This window comes from Trichoplusia ni, chromosome 4, assembly GCF_003590095.1.
Source record: "Trichoplusia ni isolate ovarian cell line Hi5 chromosome 4, tn1, whole genome shotgun sequence".
NCBI lineage: Eukaryota > Metazoa > Arthropoda > Insecta > Lepidoptera > Noctuidae > Trichoplusia > Trichoplusia ni.
In genome coordinates, this window is record NC_039481.1 from 524,037 (window position 1) to 547,391 (window position 23,355).

General features: G+C 33.3%; 1 protein-coding gene across 2 annotated transcripts in view; it reads left to right on the top strand.

Annotated features, from left to right (window-relative positions):
• Positions 1 to 5,831, top strand: part of LOC113492454 (neural cell adhesion molecule 2-like) — a 105,884-nt gene extending 100,053 nt beyond the window's left edge. For both annotated transcript variants that reach the window (XM_026869900.1, XM_026869902.1), the window contains exons 14-17: positions 4,102 to 4,252; positions 4,548 to 4,708; positions 4,905 to 5,005; positions 5,341 to 5,831. In XM_026869900.1, the coding sequence (XP_026725701.1) occupies positions 4,102 to 4,252; positions 4,548 to 4,708; positions 4,905 to 5,005; positions 5,341 to 5,460 (533 nt within the window). In that variant the 3' untranslated portion in view covers positions 5,461 to 5,831. The remainder of the gene's footprint in view (positions 1 to 4,101; positions 4,253 to 4,547; positions 4,709 to 4,904; positions 5,006 to 5,340) is intronic.
• Positions 5,832 to 23,355: the final 17,524 nt, after the last annotated feature.

Below are 23,355 nucleotides of genomic sequence, written 5' to 3' on the forward strand. Positions count from 1 at the left end.
TGAGTAATTTGAAACCATCTCCCCTTTTACCATGAAAATACTTTCACCATAATATTATTTGACACAGAAACAGACTGACAGAAATAGGTCACTGTTTTGTAACGAAATAATATTCGAGCTGTAATTGACCAATTCGGGGGGCATGAAATAAAATACAAATATTGATATTTTTTTAACCTACTTTCAGAAAGAAAGACGTTCTCAATACGACTGGCTTTTAATTAGGTCTTTCTTCAAAGAGACTCTTTAATTTTTATGATTATTTTATTGTATCGTAAATATAGCGCCGCTGTTGCTGCCGTTATATCTATTAATTTAAAATTGCGAGGAAAATGTATTTTGAATACACATTTACAACATTTTTTTCGCTGGAATTAAATAGCCCGTTTTTATTACATGATATTCAATTTTTCATCGACAAAATTATGCTTACTGACTTTTGCTATAAATAGGGTCTGAATATAAAATTACTTGACATCCAACTTTTACAGAACAGTATCAGCTTCAGTAGTCTCTTAAATACAATAAAGTTCAACAATGTAGTACTACACGACTACTGTACGACTGAAAAACAAAGTAACATAAATACACAAGGTTTTTCTGAAAACTTGCAGAATGGGATCAAAAACTTAAAAAAATACGCAGCACAAACATATATATTCTGTTAATCTCCTTATTCATCATCATCATCATCATCCACAGCTTATTTATCCTCCCATTACTGGGCATAGGCCTCTCCTTTCTCGTGCCAATTTCTACGATCTTGTGCCAGCCTCATCTAGACTCGACCCGAGACCTTTACTATGTCCTCGACGCATCTTGCGCAAGGACGACATGTGCAAATTACAATAATTTCCTAACATTGAACTCTTACCACCTGTGCAACGCTGTAATCAGTTGGTAAAAAATAGGTTGTAAAGTCTATCTAATGACAGATACAGAATTAAAAATACACGTTAAAATTTCCTTATACTGCTTCTTAACTTCCTTTATTTGTCTAACGAAAATTACTTCAAAACTAAACATCCAAACACACACACACACACACACATAACAATAACGATTGCACAATAGAACGCAACTTAAATAACCCGTCGTAAATCTTTTGCTACAATATTCATTGGTGCAGTATTACTCACACTAGCTCCCAAGTACAACAATTAGATGCCGCGATTACCCATATGCTAGCATTCTGGCTCTAACTACTGCATGTAACATGAGCATATGAGAGTAAGCATGAGTGTACTAAATTCTTGAATACGCCTTTGTTACCTCTGTTTTGGAGTGTCACTGGTATTAACATAGTTTTATCAGTTATTCTTGGCTTTTGAATTTCGTTATATAATTCAGTGTTACTTTTGTTTGGACCGACTTTAAGTATGTAACTTTTTTTAGGGATCCGTAGTCAAAGAATAAAAAAATAACCTTATTACTGAGGGTCCGACGTCTATACCCTGTAATCGTAAGTTCATCTCCAGCCTGTATCTAATGAACAGTGATAGCAAGACGATTAAACTTGTCAGATAGTGTATTTCTTTTGCGCTTATGACTAAAAATAAAGAAAGAGGGTAAGCAACGGTTGTCATATTGACCGGTTTATTCCTCAGCATTAACCCCGCCATCTAAATACTACGCCTTCTAGGACCGTCTACCGCATGGTACAGTATGTATGGCTATGACAGTGTTCAGTTAAGTGAGCCTCATGTCTGCGAGGAAGCCACGCATGAGCTAATGACGTCAATTGGTGCGTGTCCATCGAGCGAGCTTGGGCTGCAGTTGACACTAGCAGATATATTTTCTTTTTAAGTAAAACTAAAACACATGCGTAGTCATTCCGTAAAAAGATGTTTAGACATAAAAGGAAACATCACTACCAAGAAAAATATTTTATCACACCTAATAGAATTATTCTAAAAAAAAAATTCATAAAAAATCATGGTCTAAAAGAGAAAACTGTATTACACCAAATTTCAATCATTTATTTATAAGAAAAAGCAATATTTTTCATGTTTAAACTACATTTGAAATGACATACTAAAACAGATTACGATAATCACACTTTTCACGTGTATGTATGTCACTCATATGTTTGTTACATTCGATGAAAACGAACAAAGTACACTTAGTTTTAACACACCTTTTATAAGCATAGCAAGCATAACCAGTAGTAGAGTAAATGTCCAGAGAAATCATTCTGTTTAGACAATGTTGCGTGCAACAAAGACACACCCTATAAACGAACATGCAATTTTGTACCTGCTTCTAAATATAGAGAGATCGAATCACACAGTTGTAAGTCGTAAAGTGATACTAAGTTGCATCGTAGTGCTTGTAATAGCACGGCTTAGTGTTAGCGTGTAGCTGTTGAGTTATATACCCTAGGGTAATATACTTTCGGACTTGTAAAAATATCCATCAATAAACTGTAGTGAAAAGCACTTTCCTGTCGCTTTTCGTTCACGAATGTTGGTTAAAGACGAAAAACTGGAGTAGTGTTGACAAGGAGTTGAAAATTATAGGAGCTAGGTACCAACGGACGATTAAAAAAGTTTAGTGTTTATCTATACTCTATACTTCTATACTAATATATAAAGCTGAAGAGTTTGTTTGTTTGTTTGTTTGAATGCGCTAATCTCAGGAACTACTGGTCCAAATTGAAAAAATCTTTTTGTGTTGAATAGACCATTCATCGAGGAAGGTTTTAGGCTATAAACCATCACGCTGCGACTAATATGAGCGAAGATAGGTACAATGGAAAATGTGAAAAAACAGGGCAGGTATAAATCATAACTTATATCTTCTACCCACGGGAACGAAGTCGCGGGCAACAGCTAGTAATATTTATAATTATCATACAACTATAATGTTTATTTTCTTAGTTTACTATAAAGATATACCTATTGGCTTTAATTTTCAGTATTATTTGATTCTACTTTTTTATCTGGACTATTTGAAAAAACACGGCATTCGATTGTAATACGATAAATATTATTTTGTAGTAATAAAAAGAATGTATTGAACATTTTGAAACACACATTGTTTTATAGTGTATTTACTTGTTGAAACCACCTAAGTTCCGTACATACTACATGCACTTACATGACGACAACTCTACTACAGGTCGTACAGTCTTCCTTTCCTCACTCCAAGTTACTCTCGTAAAATTTTATACTCTTTATATGTAGGAGGTAAAATTTAGAGTAAATATAACACATAATTTACATATTAAATGGATTACGTTGCTGTTTACACTTGAGTCAGTTGTAATGATGCATTTTTCTTGTTAGTCAAGGGCAATTGTTATAGAAATAAATGAATACCGTATTAAACAATAGACAAAATTACCACAAAAAATACATACACGGTGCTATAAGGGTCTTTCTGATTGGAAAGTGCGAAAATAAGTACTATATAGAAGAAAAACTAGGCAACGATCTTTTAACGTATGCTTGTCTGACTTAAGATATGCGTCAAAAGGAATAAAAACGAAAAGGATTAATGCGCAACCTGGACATCAAAATGACTGTATAACGAAGGTCAAACATAAGATAAATAAATGTTGATCAAATCATAAGACATGAGCTACGCGAACGCTAACAGTGTACTAATTGACCCCTAGTAATGATATTACCATGCTTGGCGAGATGTTATTACCTCGATGTGGATGCCGATGCCCGCTCCCTCGGCACGATTCATTAGGAGCCTCTTACATCTCCCATAGGATACCAAGGGCTGATTTCATTGATTAGCACGATTACTTTGAATAGAGATCGAAACTTTGTGATCTTTCTTGAGGTTTATTATTTGTTTATTATTAATTAAACATATGCGTGTCTTTGTGTATGTGACTTGAATGTTCTGCAAACTAAACGACCAAAGGATTTAATTCATTTGTTCAGGAGTCATTATAACATAGACGTACAAAATAAAATGAATTGGGATCAAAAGTCACGGTGGTCAATTATTTATTTATTAACACCAGTTTCACCATTTTATACAAATTCGTTTCTAAAACTGGTAACAAATTTAAAATGTTATTTATAATGAAAAACTCTTAAGGTTTTGTACAACAACCTGTATTGTTCCATTTCTTCCCATCAGGAGTAAGCACATCCATTCCACTATCCCCGATGCTGATGTCATTGCTGTCTGTGGCCGCGTTGCTATGCACGGGAGTCTGTGGAGTCATCACCGCCTTGTATCGAAGACACGCAGCCAGGAGACATGACATCGATAAACACCCGCCATCCACGTAAGGCATACAACGAAGACTTTTTTATTCCAAAATTACAAATGAAATGGCTTTCGTCAAACTCAAGTTCAGCAGTTCTTTGTCTTGATTTTTTTATCCTCTCTATAAGAATACTGTTAGCTTGGTTTTTGGACCAATAACCGAAAGTTTTAGTAATTTTCTTGTACACTAATACCAATAGCTATCCTTCAGAGCTTGATAAAATTTCCCTTTTTGGTACCTACATTACAGTCTCTAGTTAGCCCCAATCATTTTTTCTTTTAACAACATTTCAAGTCAGACCACAACTCCACAGTAACGCCCTCTACATGGAGCAGAGTGTGGAGTCTCTATCGAAACAAGACAACCTGAACACGTACTGCGGGTCGCCGAAGCTGGACTACTGCAGCCAGTACGAGCTGAAGATGGATGGCAGTGGGGAAGACACGGACCCTGATATTATACCGTGTCATTATGGTATGGGAAAATGTGTTTTGAACCTTAGATGTTTAGGTTTCCTTTAAATATAACAAGTAAAGATCATTGTGAGAATAAACTGGTACTTATATCAGTATCTTGGTTTCTACCCCGATTTTCCTGGTGACTAATTGCTCAGAGATGTTTTTAAGATTTTCTTACTTTTTTCAAGTTGGGTACATACATTTTGTTTCAGATAAGAAACCAATAAGTGACTATAGTAAGCTCTCAACTCCTGGGCTGGACACGGATCCGCACAGGATATTTAGTGATAGAACCATCTTACCTTCGAGTGCTGTAAGTATGACTCAGCTTCCAAAATTATGACCGTTCCTTTTTCTCATGGTTTTATTAGGTTGGTGAGATTTTATCGTCAATTTATAAAATCAGTTTTTTTGTTGTTCTTTTAATCCTGAACCATTTTTTTTTGTTCCACTTATTTATCAAAACCGTTGAAACTAACTGGCTATCGAGCGAAACCAGTTATTGACGCAAATGGAACCTCTTATCTTGAGCACCATGATAATACGCTTCAGCGTCATTTTTCCCTTTCAACTCATTTTTTCTTCTTTCCTCTTTCCCTTTCTATACATATCTTTATATAATGCTATAACGTGTTTGTCCATGCGTAGTCATCAGTAAGCATATGCGTGGTGAACCGCGGGGTGACGGCTCGCAGCGCAGACATCGCAGCGGCGCGGCCCCCACAGGTAGTCACCACGGCGCGGAAAGTGCGCGAGAGCTGCATATAAGTGAGAACTCTAGTGAAATGTTGGTTAAGGTGGCTAGAAGTGATCTTTGGAAAATGGCGAAGAAGAATACGGTTTTTTTTATAATGGTGTTTTTGGTGTTGCTCTTTATAAGTCTTTTAAAGTTTCATCATCCAACAAGGTCTTTATCAGAACTCTTTTGTTTCAAGCTGGTCTCATCAAATTTCCTCGCGAAATTAGATAAGACATGTGCCGTACTGTTTTTTAATTGACGTTTTTGCACAATTGACTATTTTATTATCTTTTTCCAAAGATCGCGTCTTAGCGTTACAAATTGATTGGTTGTAAGTAAAGACACTGTTGTAGAAATAATTAATCTAGTTAATTAACTTTATTATAAAGTACACGATATTGTATTATTTTGATTCTGTTCTATACACTATTATTTAGCTAGTATTCTTGTCTTAGATTTCGATACTGTGATAGCTATCATCATCATTTTCTTTGGACTCCTTGTTAACATGAGGTTATTTTATATCCAAGTACTTGAAATATTGAGTTAGTCTCAAGAGTGCAAAAAATATCCAAACTAAAAAAGAGCGTTAGGTAAAACATAGTTACATACATTTATTCTATCCGCTTTTTATATTAAAAGGAATGAGATGAAAGTATAAAACAAAAAATTTGAGGTTACATTCAAAATAAATGAAACACATACTGACGGTATGTGTTTTTAAGATTACGTCAAAGGAAATGAGTTCTTTGCTTGAATTATCGAACGAATTGATAAATAATCTAACATTTCTATTCAACAGATTTTGTCCACATCCCTATTCGGCTTTTACGAAAAGCTAATAAAGTATTCACGTTACCAGAAATAGATTTTATTGAGAACGACAAAACTACAAAAGTCCTTAACCGTATTATTTTGGCTGAAAGGTGAAATTCGCAGATCGCCGAATTTCCTCTGTGAAACTCGACTTAAAACTCACCGAGTAGAATATTTTTGAAATAGACAGCGTTTTTTTCTGAAAAAAAATAAATAAGAAACAAAAGCAATTAACAGGATTATTTTTTATAAAAAAACCCGTATAATATTTCAAATATAATTAAATTTATTTTTGAATACGCGCAGTACAATTCGATAATTAATTCAGTAATTCTTGGTTCACCACACGACTATAGCAGATAATATATAAATCAATTAAGTTTAATTAAAATAACTTTGAGAAAGCTTGTTTGATTCACAATCAAATTAATTCATTGTTTGTTTTCGCCCATCAAAATGTAATAAACCACATTGAATAATACGTCGGTGTATATTGTAGTGTTAATACGGATTTAAAATTGTATGATGCAATTATTGACAATTTCAATTGTATATTGTTGAATAATTTGGAACAATAGAAGATATTTATTTCGAATTTAAAATTTTCGTGTTAAATAAAAAAAGGAGACAAGTGCGAGTTAAACTCGCGTGAAGAGGGTTCCGTACGATGTCACCTATCTTGTTTTTGGAGTTACAAAATATGTTCTCCCACACATTCCACCTGCAAATGTAAGTTGCTACGCACAATATTGAGTGATTTACCATGTTATTTTAATATCATGGACTTCTTATAGGTTTTCCTATAATCTATAAGGAGAAAACTAATTTCTGTATTTTTTTCAAACTTTTAGGTTCAGTAGTTTCGGAGATAAGTGGGGGGGAATGGTCAATTTTTGTCTATTTTCTTGAATAACTTGAAAACTACTTATTTTAAAATTACAAAAAAGTACATTTAAGATTTTCTCAACAAGACCTTTCATTTGATATGCCACACGATGCAGTATTCATATATTTTTTTTTAAATTTTCCCTTCCCCCCCGAAAATGACCCCCCATATACAGATTTCACCTGCTCACGTTACACCTCTAAGTTTGGGTCACAGGAATTGATATGTGTACCAAATTTCAACTTAATCGGTCTAATAGATTCGGAGATAATTGACTGTAAGCGCCGGAAGGACAGACACACGAGTGATCCTATGAGGGTTCTGTTTTTGTATTTAGACGTACGGAACCCTAAAAACTGTAGACGAGTTTCGAACATACGAATAGCTTACTTATTATTACAATCCCTTCCTTCTGCTAAACGTCATTATTTTGCTCTAAGGGAATGTTCAGCCATCTGAAAGTATGTATATCACCATATTGCAGTGGTAGAAGAGAGACGGCACACTGAATAGCATAGACCGGCATCTCTTTTCCTCATCTACAGCAACGTTACTTTAAAAGCTGATGGTATTAGAAGGCCTTTAAAAGACAACCGACGTTTCTTTTGCTTTGTACATCATTCTGTTACTAATTAACCATTGTCGTAACTTCTTCTCAACAGAACCTTAACTATGAATGCTTTATGTAACGTTTTTTTATAATTGAAGCAGGATGGTGCTCTACACTTCGTATAGTGGCATCTCTCTTCTACAATACTTAATTTAAAATGAATAATTTTGTGTAGAACAGAAACGTAATGCCATATTATTATAATTGTAAGTATAGTTAAGGACATCCGCCCACTCCTTTGAGCTAAAACACTGTATAATATGTCGGATGAAAATTGTTGATAAAATGTATTGTTTCAGTCGCCTCTGCCGGCCGATAATCAATTGCGTTCAACGTACTACATTGTCTATTTCATGTCGATTTTTATGTACCTCTTTGTTATGTAGCCAGCAATGGATTGTCAACTATTATAATATGTCAAGTTCTCATTTATTTCGAACGTAATTTAATTCAGAGAAATTATCAAAAAATATTGTTTTGCCTAACGTTCGACGTCAGTATTTTGTAAATAATAATTTTAACGATATTTTCTCGATTTATGAAGGATTACTGAAAGAAAGCAATTATAAAACTAATTTAGCACGTGGCGGACAGGATAAGTTAGAGCTCGGAATAAATTATGGCGATAAATAATGGTGGCTTCCAATTTCCTCAGGTCGTTCCAAACTTCTTCAGAACGGTTCTGATGCCAGATTTTTATCGCTCAGAAATATTTATAGACAACAAGAGGCTTATTAAATCGAATAACAATACATCTTCAAATACGTTGCGACGAAAGGCATTTGTCAAATCTATATTGAGTTTTAGACCCTCGACGGAAAATTTGGTAATCCCTAAGATAAAAATACGTATAAAAAGGCTTTGAACCAGTGAAAGTAAACAGGGTGTATTCTTATGCCAGGATTCGTTGTACATGTTTTGTTCTTGTTATTGTTTTATTGTTAACCTTTCTCTAAACATATTTTAACTTACCAATAAAATTCCTCAAGGGACTATATTTACGACAAAATATCGACAGGAATTTTGAGAGAGTTGTAAAACAAACGCAACAGTAATTTTACAAATAATTAGCAATCGAATTTCTATAGATATAGATAATTCACTGTCGCGTCATAAACGGGCATGATATTCCTGCCAATTTGCTCCTTTTTATTTTATTGTGATATAATCCTAGAGACTCTTTCAATTAATGGAACTGTTCGGTCTTTGTGCAAGTGAATTGAATGGTTGTGAAATCCCTGCGACACAAGGATTGTTTTTCAGCAGTTGTTATTCAAAAGAAATGAGGAAAATCATTCAACCACACAAATAAATAAAAATACTTTTGTCTTTTTATTTTTTTTAGTGATGTGACAATTTCACTGTAGTATTAAACATTTTTTTCTTAAAACAACCTCAAGTCGTATTTAACTAGTGTTGTTCATAAGAGTTAGTTAGATGGAAAATACCGCGCGGTAGAATGATTGATTAAGTTAAACTTTAGTCAGTCAGGGTTAAACCAACGTTTCGCGTTAAAACTGTTATGATACAGTAAATTATAAAGTTTAATGTAACATCATATTATTTTACGCACGGAGTTGTGATATGAATTTTGTTTATGTTCTTTGTAATAACAAGGACTTCAGTGTTATAATGTAAGAGGTATGAATAAGTGGAGCATTATCAAAATATACTAGTTTCTTAAAATGACACTTTAAATAATATATTTCTGCCACAGGATACATATATATTATTAGAAAGGGAACAGTTATAATAGTGAATTTCGATTCAAATTACTGACGATTTCTCTTCCTCCTCAGGGTTTTTTTGGTGATATTTCATGGTTTAATAGAATAGAAACCAATTTTCTATTTTAATATAAAAAAATATTCAAAGACTTAATCAAATTGCAATCAACTCAGCCCACACTGGCCTGGTGCTAGTGGTTTTCCAAAGTTATATTTTCTATTTTATTTTCATCGTCGTCGAACCTTGTATAGGTATTCCAAAATTCTGAATTTTATACAGCTACGAACGATCTGTATGTTTACTGTGTTCAAATATATTGGATCGGTACTCAAAGGTGTGTGGAAAAAGAAAAATAACCAACATGCAATTGTGTCAATATAAAAAACTTGCTATAACATCCTGTCGACCTTTCAGTCTAAAACATGATACACGAAAATCAACCTTAATACATTGAAATTTTGAAAGAGTTGGTACTGAACAAGCGCGATCGACTGTGCTTTTAATTGCATGACTATTTTATTGTAATCAATGTGATTTTTTTTGGTCGACATTTTTAGATGACGTCAAATTCGACAATTATGTCATTAATAATATGGTTTCTGCTAGTATTTTTCGTTCAAAACGTAATGTTTGTTTTAGTCAATAAAGGTAAACCCTATAAAATTCAAAACCATATAAAATAGAAAATGAAGGATCTCATTCACCTCAGTCAACCAATCAACCATGAAAAGTTAATCTCACAGCTTTAGATTGATGGCTCTAATTGTAAAACAACATAAAAATATACTGCATCCCATATTCGTATGGATTCTCGTAGCATTTATGTGAAACCGATTGCAGATTAGGCGAAGCGAAATCTGTTTTTTGAACGTTCCATTTTGTTAGTGAAAATGTATTGAAGCAAAAACCCATCGACTCAACACTAGTAGAGTAGGGATGTAGAATATTTTTTTATGTCGATTTAATATTGATCATATTTTTGTTCAATTAAAGTATTAGGAAATAGTTTGATTCAAAACTTGTTTGATAATATGTAACAGATTATGACGTAGCGACACCACTCCAAATTTTTCATATTATTTTAACTACGTTGTCAAAGGAATATAAAAAAGTCCATGTTGTTTTTCTATCTCACTAACGAATATAAAAAATATCGTTCATGTCCACTCAACATTCCTATCGAGTTCAAAACACCTATTTAATTTTATTGTCTTTATCAAAACAGTTCGAAACACACGAATTTGTACAAAACATAAACGTTGTACACTGTAGTTTTAAATTATTTATCTTCTCTATAGACCGAATAAAACCTAGTTGTTGGCGCTGGAAGTGTGTTACTCATTTCGCAAGTCAGCGGTCGACTGCACCGCATTTCACACAGACGGCGGCGCCTGTGAACAGTGGCGGAACAAATAACATCTACAGTTGTAAGGCTCTTCAATTTTATTGGGTTATTTGCTTTGACCGCACACACATGTACGTATGTATGTATGTACTCGCCTACTTCAGCACAATGGGATTTAACTGGAACACAATCGTTTTTGTTGGCGGATAACCTACGACGACAAAAAGCTTTCCGTTTAAATAGTTAATCATTTTACACAAAAACTTTGATTATTAGGAACGGAATACGTATTTCTTTTGTTCTTAATATTTTTATGAAGCGGAATATAGGTCAGCCTTTAAAAATCCTGATGAGAATTCCTCGCTATGAATTTTGTATTTCTAGATGCTAGGGATGAAAAACGTATCAATAAACCAGAGGAAATTGAGCACTATAAATAAATTGCCAACGGAAAACCTAGTTTAAACATTTTTGTTTGCACCAATTCAAGGAATATTCTTAATAAAAAATATTCTAAAAGCCTTTCTGCCCGTGTTTGAATGTTTATGTTTAGTAATCACGTAATTTAACAAAACCTGTCAAAATGTGACACTGTACAGTAGATATTGTAATTAATGTAAATTAATTAGTTAACAATCGTAATGTAAGGTGTAATATAAACAAAGTTAGTTTTGAGTTACGTTCTAAAGAGCTAGGAACGTTCAGTTAGCATATTTTGTTATGTTAAGTAGTCACAAATTGATACGAACGTGATGTGGAGGCGTTAGATAGTAATTAACATTTGCATCAAATATGAGTTGTATAACTTAATTATGAAAGCTGAAAATGAAACGTCTAAAAATATAATGGTATTATCATAATCACTGAGTGGAAATGGCTCCTTGCAGAGGGTTTTAATATTGTTCGGTAATTATCACGGGGCTGGTCGTCGATTAAATTAAATGTTATTGCTAAAATTGTGCTACAAAGTCGCTGCAAGCGCCTAAATTGAAATTGCTTGTCCGGAGGCGTACGAGGCATTCATATTGCTCGCATCGAGGCCTCGCAACGGAAAGAGCTGTGAGTTACAAAGTGACTTTGTGTTAGGCTAACGTTATAGTTGTTACATTATAAATATACAAAATTTAAATACGTAAGATAAGTGTTATGTTGCAAACAATTAAAAATAATTTATTTAATTTAAGCATTCAATATGAACAAGTATTTAAGCACTTACTTTTTAATTGTCTGCAACATTTTTATTTAAGTGCAAGACAAAACGAAATTGATAAATTTTAAATCCTGTTTGTTGTTAAAAATAATGAGAAAATACGTTTTATTATTAGGCGAACCTGACTGACATTACCTATAGTGATATACTGTAAACGATGATTGTGAATGTTTTAATAAAACAATTACGAAAATGTCTTGTTTTGTTTTATTTATCGGGCTGAAAGGCCAATACTGGTAAAAGAGGAATTCAGTAGATATTAAGGTGTAAGACATCAATAAGGTGCCGCAGAAATATTTCCTGGAAGAATTTTCGCCGGTTCTGAACCTAGATAATTCTTGAAATATATCTATAGACTTACTTACTAATAACTTAATAAATTACACAACAAAATATATATTTCTAAATATGGGGATTTCCTCTACCAAAAATGGAACACAATGGTATAAATACTTAGACCTTTGTTTAGTCCTAGCTACCGCATTAGGTTAAGTAACCTGTAATGGTAGATTAGTGTGATTATTAAATAAATAAATAAATAAATGGTAAAAATATTGTGTATCGAGAGAAGAGTAAATTACTTGACTGGGTACAGTTGATAGAAACATTATTAATCTTAAGTACTTTAATGTCATTTATAGCAAAAAAAATCTCATAGTCAGATATGACATGTTTTGCAGATCTTAGTAAGCGCAGATAGTTTGTAAAATATCTTTACATTCTTTACGTTAAGTATTTTTCTTAAAATAAAGGTAATTAAACAGTCCACAAACAAAAAGAAAATAATGATAAAACAATGTTATTTTAGCTATGTTAATTATCTCTATAATTTTCCAATTATCATATTACAATAACGACTACGGTTCCAAAGCGAAATATAATTGTGAACATAATTTCCGCCATTTAATTGCAGTAACGTGAAAAGATATGAAAACAAAAGGGCCGCCATTAAGGTCTCATTTAAAAATGCAAAAATGGGTTTAACCGTCTACATTGGATTAAGGTGGATCAGGCTTTTAAAATGTTGACATTCTCTGGATTTTTTCTTTATTGCTTGAATGTAATATTATTCATGTGTAAAATGTTTTTTAATTGTCATATTTTTTACCTTTTCTAAATTGCGTGTAATTTATTATGTTGCGGTTTTTTGTACCTATAAATGAAGTCAAAATATACCACTGAGGTTTTAATCAAGCAGGTTATTGTAGAATGTATAAAATGTATTATAGTCGAAAATTATTTTGTAGTGTTGTTAATTGTTCAACAATCAACGTGATTAATTCAAATTTGTAAAAATATAATTTTGAATTAATTGTTTTGTATACATCACAATGGTTTTAAATTAAAAATTTAATTACTTTGTTGATAAAATAAATGGAAATTTATTAAAAGTTATTATTTAAACGAAACAAAAAAACAACACAATAGTTTTTAATTTTCAAAAATGCTATTAAAAATTTAGTCAAATTTAGCCTTTCATTTTTTATGCATTAAAATAAAATTTGTTTTATTTCTCCATAAAGGGAAAAAATACCTAAAAGCCGTATCTATACGATTCTTTCAGTATTTTTTCAGTGGGAGCGATCGAGGGTTAATTTTCAGCGTCTGTCACCCGAGGCTCCTCTCAATGAGGCCTGGGTAACGAGTCGTTTCCTCTAGACCTCAATTCACCTGAACTCACCTGGTTTCCTGAGGTCAAGGTGGTTCGTATAGATTTTAATGATGCTTCATTCGATATTTCGATATCTTGAGCTAGTTATTGATACTACTAGTATTCGATACTACTTGTTATTTTATTTTGTCTTTGTAAACTTCGAAAAAAATAAATATTGTTAATGAGTGAAGAAAAAGTGCTTTACAAAGTATTTGTACATTGGTATTTGTAGAGTTTTATGTATAGTTGTCACAAATAAATAGTGTTAGCAACAACAGCAACAACAGCTTTCGGGCCTGTTAAGTGAACCATCTGTATAACTTGGAAAGCGGTGAAAAATACTGGCTCTGTTTTATCAGTCAAGTCAGGTCTGCCTGCCTCAAATAATGATGATGATGATGAGTGATGAGTTAAATTCATTACACTACAATACAATAAAATAATTTACAAAACCGAGATGAAAAATCACTTAAATATTTAACACCTAAAATTATTTTTTAAGCCCTCAACCGAAATTCCCGTGGCCACACTGGACTGACATATAATTACCCGGCCTTAATAAGGTTTCCTTTCTGAAGCGGAATCATGCCCCGGGGCGGCTTCCAATTAGTTTTCCCGGTAAAGATGCTCATTTTGCTTGTTTTAACAAGTAATATAGTTCACTAGGGCCTTTGACGTACGATCATCGTTTCTCAGGAAAACAATTTAAAAAGGTGTGGAGAATGGAAAAATGAATTCTTAAAATTTTGAAAATATTATACAATTCATTGCATTCCCTGTTCCAATTGTAGGATACATAAAAAAATAATACTCACTTTAGATTTTACTTGCCTTTTTATCATAAGAAAATAGTTCTAGTTCTTTTTTTCTTGCAAATTTCAGTTGTTAACTGAGTACAGACTTCACTGACATTAGATGCAAGCAGTTCAATAAAAAACTGATAAGAAAAATGCCAATTCTGTTTGTAGTGGTAAACATGTGCCAACTTTGGAACATTATTCAACAATGTTCGTTTTTTCCTTTAAGTTTTAGTAAATTCCCGATGATGTCCGTAAAGATAATTCATTTTCATAATCTTTGTGCATATTGCCGCAGCTATGTTTCGGTTCATGATAACTAGAAGTCAAAATATGACATACGAAAAAATAAATAATTCGCGTAATTAAAAAAGGCAAACGACGCTTACATAATAATGTGTAAGCAATACAGAGAAATTACCATCAGTAGTTTTGAAGGGTTATTCTTAACATGCAAAAGTTACGATACCTTCTGTATTATGTACTAAGCTTTCAATTATAATAATCAATTGCTAGTCTGCCTGTTGAGAGGCACACCAGAATTGAAGAACATAAGAGCAAACATATCAAAGAGCTATCACTGTGACTTGCATTTGCGCAAACCACATCTGGTCATGACTACCATTGGCACAAAGGGAATAGACGCTACCATTAGAATGACTAAAGAACAACACATGGTTGCACTGTGCAATAAAGTAAAATACAGGTGTTACTTAAAATAGAAAAGAACTGGCAAAAAACTAAATCAAAGCAAAAATCATTCAGCAATAATCCGACGATCTTGTAAAGGTAAAATTGCAATAAAAAAGCTCAGATCCATCCATTCGACTCAAAATATCCCGTTACAATAAAAGTATTGACTTGTTACAGGCAATTATTCAGCGCTGTGGGCACTTATACGTACCCTGAACAACAATGGGGAACTTGACGGATAGCCCGCGAACCCGCCATGGAATTATGAAGCCTATTGGGAATATATCGAGAGGAATTTTAGCGATTTTACGGCAATTACATTGATGCTTTGAAGTTTTTATGTCGACAAGTCTTTTGATTGTTTTCGCCGTTAATAATATATGCATATTTTTGACATTGTGTAGCATTGAATCTAGGGAGTCCGCTCATTTAATTTTATTGACTTCATTTTTAAACGAGCCATTTCGACTCGAAAAAAAATCCGTATTTATTCGTCTTGATCACCCTAGAAATATTTTTTATTTTCAGGAGTTCCATCTAAAAAAATTTCATGGGGCAAACTATCGAAGGCAGTTTAGACAATTCAATATTAAAATATAAGAAAAAGAACAATAATATCTCGAGTATTTTCCATGTGACACAATTTGTAGAAATCTGACCACGAGGGTCACTGCTCTCACAAATAAATCAAGTGGTTTCCTCAAGAGTGTCCTCCAATCTCCTGATAAAATTCTATTCAGTTCAAAACCATCTAATCCTTCCCTTTCTCGCTCCATGGTGTCAAAACCCGACATGACAAATGGATGAAGCTCTGACGTCACAGTAAAATAATATATTACTGGGAATGAAGAAAAATGCTTGAGAATAAGCCTTTAATGCTCTCAGCTGGTCTTGAGAGCGATGGGGTTTCTTGTAAAAACATTACGATGAGCGTTTTTGTTCTTCGCGTCGTAATGCTTGTCTCCTGTCATTATCTTCGATATTTTTTTGTAATGGATCGTATTTTCGGTGCTAATTTTGTCTGTTTGGTGTTCTCTTGTCTTTGTAAAGTATTTTTGTGTGTATGGATTATTTTGAATTTTGCAACAATGCAGCTTGGTTAAGTATAGACATAAGTACCTCCTTCATTGCTTTATTATTGATTGCTGAATTAATTAAAACATCTTTTGAAATCTAGACGAAGAAATAATCAGATTTATTCATTCGATCATCTCAAAAGTGTTGCACGTGTTATATGGTATGATCAAATTTCCTTTTAATTAAAACACTTTTACATATACAAAAACTTTTCTTAATTCCCAAACGCGATGTAATTAATCAAAACAATGGTGGATAGGCCAGAATTTATCCAAACACATTTAAATTCCGTTTTTATTCATACAACGCGAGTTGATATGAAACTCTGTGGAGCCCATTAATTTTATCATTGACCTGTGCAAATAGTCCCTTGTCGACAATTTGTTCAGTAAATGATTTGATTATATAATGTAAATTATAGGTATGTACTGATCGGGAAGCGATATTCAGCTTTTAGTTTATTAGACCATTAAGTATTTATTGTAATGACTGGGCTCTGGTGTCATTAGGGCTATATGTCAAAGTCACGTGTATATGAATCAATACCTAATTAACTTACTATCAAAAATACTAATATTGAACAGTTCAACGATACTTTTAACGGAGAATTCATAACTTGCATATTCAATCAGGTTTCAAGACGCAAACTGAATCAATATGTGGTCACATATTTCAAAAACTTTTTACTATTCGCTAGAGAGGTGGTTGTTATGCGACTACCAATGACGCAGAGCAAGCAATTAGGAGACTACATTTTCTTTTAACTGTTCCTGTGATTTTTGAATGAAATTCTACTTTATACGTAGTACAAATGTATAGTTGTAAGTCACACATAGAAAAACGTACATTATTAAGAGATTTGATGGTTACAGGCTGAATTGTAATTATAGTCCATGTTATTTATAGATAAGATACATCTGAAAAAATAAAAACATTTATGAAAATAACTGTCAGTATAACGGGATAAATAAAGAAAGATATAAAATTCTTACTAGATTATACAGTTACCTGTACAAATATCAGCATATAATTGATACTAAGGTCCAACATGACGATCGGTGTGTTGAGACCTATGGAGAGGGTGGAGCCGCTGATGTACTGCGGACGTTGCCACATCACCATGCTGTACAAGCGATGGAGAGCCTTGTATTGCTCGGGGTTGGATTCTGAAAGATTCAGAATATTATTATTAAGTACTTACCGTTAGGTTAAACTTGTAAAGAGTAACAATTTTGTACATAAGACTGGTGTATAATATTTTTTTGCATCTTTTTGATGTTACTTTAAACAAAAACTCATCGACTGGATTCTGTTAATATTGTCCGAGAATCCTGAAAGTTTTTGGAGCTATTTCATGCTCCACTTTTTTAAGTGTTGTAAAATTACAACTTTCTACGTTTAATGCAGAGTAGTGCATCATATTGCATTAACAATGGCAACAGACCCTACATTCTGCTTTGCCTAAAATAACTCTGTAGTACACACTTAATCTTGAAACAGTACGAGTTGTACATACGTTTACTAACGCTGTGATCTTGAGTAAGTCTTCCAGCTATGTGTAGTGCTAGCTCGCTACAAACACTACTAGTCCTCGCGACCGCACTACACATCGTCCACAACGAATGCATTGCTCTTAATTCGCGCCATAAAAAATACATTGCGAAATTCACGGCCTGAGAAACATAAAATAGAAATAACCGATTTATTCAAATGAAATGTGAAATGGATGGAACGGATCTACCTACAAGTTTCGGATCGAACTGAAAACGCATCCTTAAAGTATTGCGTCATCTAAGTATGAGCCATCCTCATGAAAGTTACTTAAAAATAATATGTAAAGTAGCCTATTTAGACCAAGTTATTCAAATTCGCGTAGTTAACAAGAGATAAGATTAACCAACTCTCAGCAAACGTGTTTTCAAATAGTGACAAGCAACTCATTGCGTATGCATAACACAGCGCCATAATATTTCCTGACTACACAAGTGTATCACATCCATCTTAATTTCCAGGTCAACATTGCAGTATTAAAATAATCATGAACCATAACAACTTGGGCAAATATACTGCGGATTTTCAATTTCAACTTGGCATCGGTCTTGCGTAATGGCTACACACAGCCATTATCATCTGATTTATGATACTAATACGAATATACTTAAGGCTTTTTCTAGAAGACAGCTTGCTTCGTCGGGATGTATATTGTAATCTCGCAGAGAGTATAACAACAAAGTGAGTAATTGAATTATACTTGCCTCCGTAGAGTCGGCGAGGGTCAACACAGATTCGTATGCTACTGTCGTGATTAAAGTGATCCCAAGTAGCAGTAGGAGCTACAACAAAATAGACCATTTCAAAATAAGGTTTGAAAATTGTATCATCAGACTTTAAAATAGAACTCACTCTTGCAGTATATTGCTCGCTCAGGTGTGCTATAGCTATCAACACATGTCTATATACTCTGGATGCAGCACAAGGTGAAGCCGATTTCAATCTTTCAAGTCTCATATTTATAGTTTCTACTATTATGGAGAAAAAATACATTTCAGCATCATGAGCTGAAAAAGCGACACTTAGGAATATTGCACAATTGTAATTAGCTCCTAACAACTTTAATCCCAGGAAATCAAAAATTATTGATGGAATAAAAGACAGCAGAATATTTGATGTCTTATTTTGAAGTTTTGGTCCAAATTCTTCGATGTCTCCACACTTTTCGTCCAACTTTTCTATGAGATAAAATATAGCTTTTCGAAATCTAGATACTGAAGAGAGACCAAAAAATTCAATGCCAATGATAACTTGAAACACTCGCAAACCGAGTCTTATTCTAAATGTTACCAGATCATAGATGGCAATGCCGGCCATTAAGGCCATGATGGTGAAGGAGATGATGGAGCAAACAAGTCTAGTACTCTGGACCTCGATCAGGTAAGGTCTACTGATGGCTAGGAAGTTTTCCATGATCACGAAGTTCTTGAAATAAAACATAGTTTTGCGTGCCATAGGGTCCAAGACTCATTGCATTAATCTGAAAATTGAGATTCATTTAAATACATTTTGCAATAGTAAACCTATGTTTGAATAAAATGCAAACATTAAGAATCTTGTCTGTGAATATTAGAACGCTAACTTTTTAACTACCAACCCATCTATTTTGTGTTCTTAACTTTTCAACTCTTAACTTTAACTGGCGTCTAAAGTAGTTATCTTTATCTGTAACTTCTTTTGAAATTGTAGTTAGATGTAACTTTTTACTTAAGGAACATATTGTAACTATATCGTACTTTATACATCGAGAATCACAAATTGGATTTATTTAACATGGGTTGAAAGGTGTACGTGTTTTTATTACATACTTTTAGTTTGAAACTAGGTGATCAAGTTACAAAGAGAAAAAAATGAAGAAAATTACCGAAAGCAGTTTGTAGGTGTAGATATTTTGTATGCCTCGAAGAAAAAAAAAACTCAATAGTTGGAAAAACTTTTGATATTCCAACGATAATGACGTAATTTAAGATATTTTCATAGAGACAACACAGTTTGATCTATCCACTGTCCACTCCGACGGTGTGTTAAACCCACACTGCCTTCAGGCATCCAAAGAATAATGAAATCAGACTTTACACCGCGCTCGGTCCTCAGGGTAAAGGATCCTTATCACTCAGATTAAAGTTAATTTCATTCATTTTTGTAATTGCACGAGCTTATACGCATTAAGGTGACTAATGTTATTTTCAACAAGAATGTGCTGAAGAAAACTTTGGAAATGTTTTAATATATTATTCACCATTTAAATAGGTATAAAAAAAGATATCTTAAACAAAACTGTAATTGCTACGTATTATGAAGCTATTTTTGATCATTGCCTCTTTTGGTCCTGGATAAATAAAATTTATTTTGAGCAAAACCAATATCAGATATCAATCAAATTCTCGAAAACAAAAAACAAGTTTATTGATATTCACATAAAGGCTGTAATTCTGATTGAGTATCTGACTGCGTGCCTATTATAAGGTGTATATGCTTGTCCAATTTATCAAACATGCAGATAAGATGACAATCTGAGATTGCGATGGAACAGGAAGCCTACTATCACTTCTTAAAGGAACATTAATGCAATTGTGGAAGGGTGATAGCGCACTACACTTTGTAGAGCGGCGTCTCCCTTCCACACATGTAAAAATATTACTTTGAAGCTTGGTGGTAGGGCTCTTAAAGCGTCAATGTAATGGGACTGAAGTTTCAGGATCACGTGATCTTTCGATAGCTATTAAACCCAAGCATTCCATTAAAGTTTCCATTTCTTGGTGATTGTAGATTGGTATCTTGTATGAGGGGTAAAAGTCGAGTTTTACGACATGACATCCTTGGTTGATAAACAAACCTTGTTGTTGTTATTTTATGGTAAAGATTTTATTTAGAAGTAACTCAATATAATAATAAAGTAGCCTTAATAAAAAATAAACACATATTAAATTGTAAACTAAATCTATCAGATAATGAATCAATTGGTTGCCATTGCACTTGTCATAATTTGTCTATTTTTATCTTTATACAGATATGAAATATGCGTAAAAAACAATGACTTATATATTTACCTATACAATCAAAGTGACTAACATCGTAATACAATACAGAATGATTGTCTAGATTAACAGTAAAGTAAAAGTCAAAAAATGAATAACGATCAATCAGTTCTATCAAATCTAACATTCATTTTACAAAATAAATATAACATCAAGTTGACACAATCAATTAGAATATATAACACCATGTTGTACATCTGAATACGACTCAAACAATATCCCAACATCGTTTAAGGAACGTCAAGTTACATACCGTGACCAAAATGAAAAAAGTTGTGCGATTTTTTACTTAAAATTTTATATTTGATCGCTGCCACACTTAGCGGACGAGTGTGAGTTTATTTTTAATAAAACTTCCAACAGCTGTCGTATTTTGTAGGTGAAATTAAACATCACCCCGTACCATGCTGTAGGGTGGGTTGCGATGGTAGTTCCACATGTTTTTACTAGATGGCGCTGATATAAAAATTGTTCAAGGAGTTCTGTTTATAAATAGTGTTTTGTTTTTAATTTGTTTTTGACGTTTCTTCTTAATAGTTATGAACGGGATGTTTCGAAACTTGTTTTCTAGGATTCTAATTATTATATTGAGGGAATTCACAAATTTAAAAAAACTGCGACGGCTTTTGTTGTAAGTGGCAGTAAATGATGATTTTTAAAGACTAAATATAGGTGAACTTTGAGCAATGTAATTTGCAATATTATATTTAAAAAAAGACGCGGAATTTGATGGTGAAGCAGCTATAAAATTATGTGGAAAAAGTCAAGTAAATGAATTCAGACAGTATTGGAAATCTAAGAAAATAAATCAGAAGTTAGATAAAATCGATCACGACCTCAAATTCCCACGGCCTACTATCATCAGTCAAAGTTGTCCTACAACTATTAATTATGAAAGTCAGAAATAGGTCCATTACTCTCCACTAGACCAATGTACTCTACAAAACTGAGATAAATTTAATTTAAGATTTACTTGGTGGAAAGTCATTATTTTCCGACGTTCATTTCCTTTAAATAGTTCCATTTAGTTGAGACGAAACGACGACGAGACGGCTTCAATATACAGAAATAAATGCCTGCCAGTGCTTTATTGTACTGTGAGTTATTTTTGTACCGACGGTTTAGGTAGCGCTATCTATTGGTGAGATACCAAAATGAGAATTTTGTTCAGTAAATCGTTCTTTTTTAGCCAGAGTTTTAGTAATAAGCAATAGACTAACTGATTAAACTTTAAGTTTAATTGCTTGCCTTGCCCAATTGCCATAGAATGCTACTTTTCATATTTGGAGAATGCAATTTTTTTGACATTATTTTCCCATCTAACATGCTTTCATTTTTGTTATTATCACGTGAACCCTAAAACACCCACATTTTACATTACTTGTGATTAAATTTGAGTCACTATCCGTCCAGCTAGCGGTGCCATGCAATTTTCACCTGAAAAGCCTTAATTTTCCATAAGGAATTGCTAAAGGGGCGGACTCTTGAAATTCAGAGCAATTACCGACTTAATTCGATGTGGCGTTTTTTGACGCCTACGCCATCACGCCATCCAGCTTTTGGAAGATCGAGTGTTCGAGCTTAAATTGTTTTTAGAAAAATTCGAGGGACAAAATAATCACTCTAACATATTATATTTACGGGTTATCAATTAACAGTTTACACATTTAGAAAAAAATCTAGATCATTTTTGATGAGTACCTTGTGGGTTTATTTTATCGTCTTCCAAGCAATTGAAAACAATTTGATACACTTCTTATGTTTAGTTATTATTGTTATGTCCTTGAACATTTACCGTTTAAAAAATATTGTTACATTAAAAAAAGGACGTCTCCAACGTTGGCCTTTTATTAGAGCAGCCTTTGATTGTGTTTACTGACTTTGTTGACTGTGTTTAGATTTATAAACACTTTTAAATGCAAGCCTATTTTATAAAGATAATTTAGACACCTGAGTAAAGAAAAAAAACGCAGTTTATTTCTTTGTAACAAATTATTTAACGGGAATTTCAACAACAAACCGCTCTACACGAGCATGTTACAAGGAAAATATTGAAATCGCGTATAAAATACAAACCGAGGCATGTCGCACATACCTTTAATGTAACCTTTTCATAAAAAACTGCACAAACAAGGTGAAGGGAGCGTTGAGAGACGGATAAACAGCCAGCCCTTTATGATGCAAATCCCAGCACTTCAGCTGAAAATTCACGGCAATGCTTGAAATGCTGAAAAAGACGCTCTTGGTTGGACGCACGTGGAATATTTAGTAGTGGTGTATACGCCTTTTTGTCTGAACATTATGTGTTTTAGATCGTGAGAGTCACGTCCTCGTGGAGATAGGTATTCTAGATACCGGCGCCATGTTTGTGTAGTTGCTTTGTGTCCCTGTTGCTTTCTGGTTTTTATTTCAGTGGTATCGGTCTTTCAGCAAGCATACATAGGAGGCTGATCAGCTTACCCTGTCCATTTTCGACCAGATTTCACTTACAACCTAATTACAAATTTACAGACTCTACA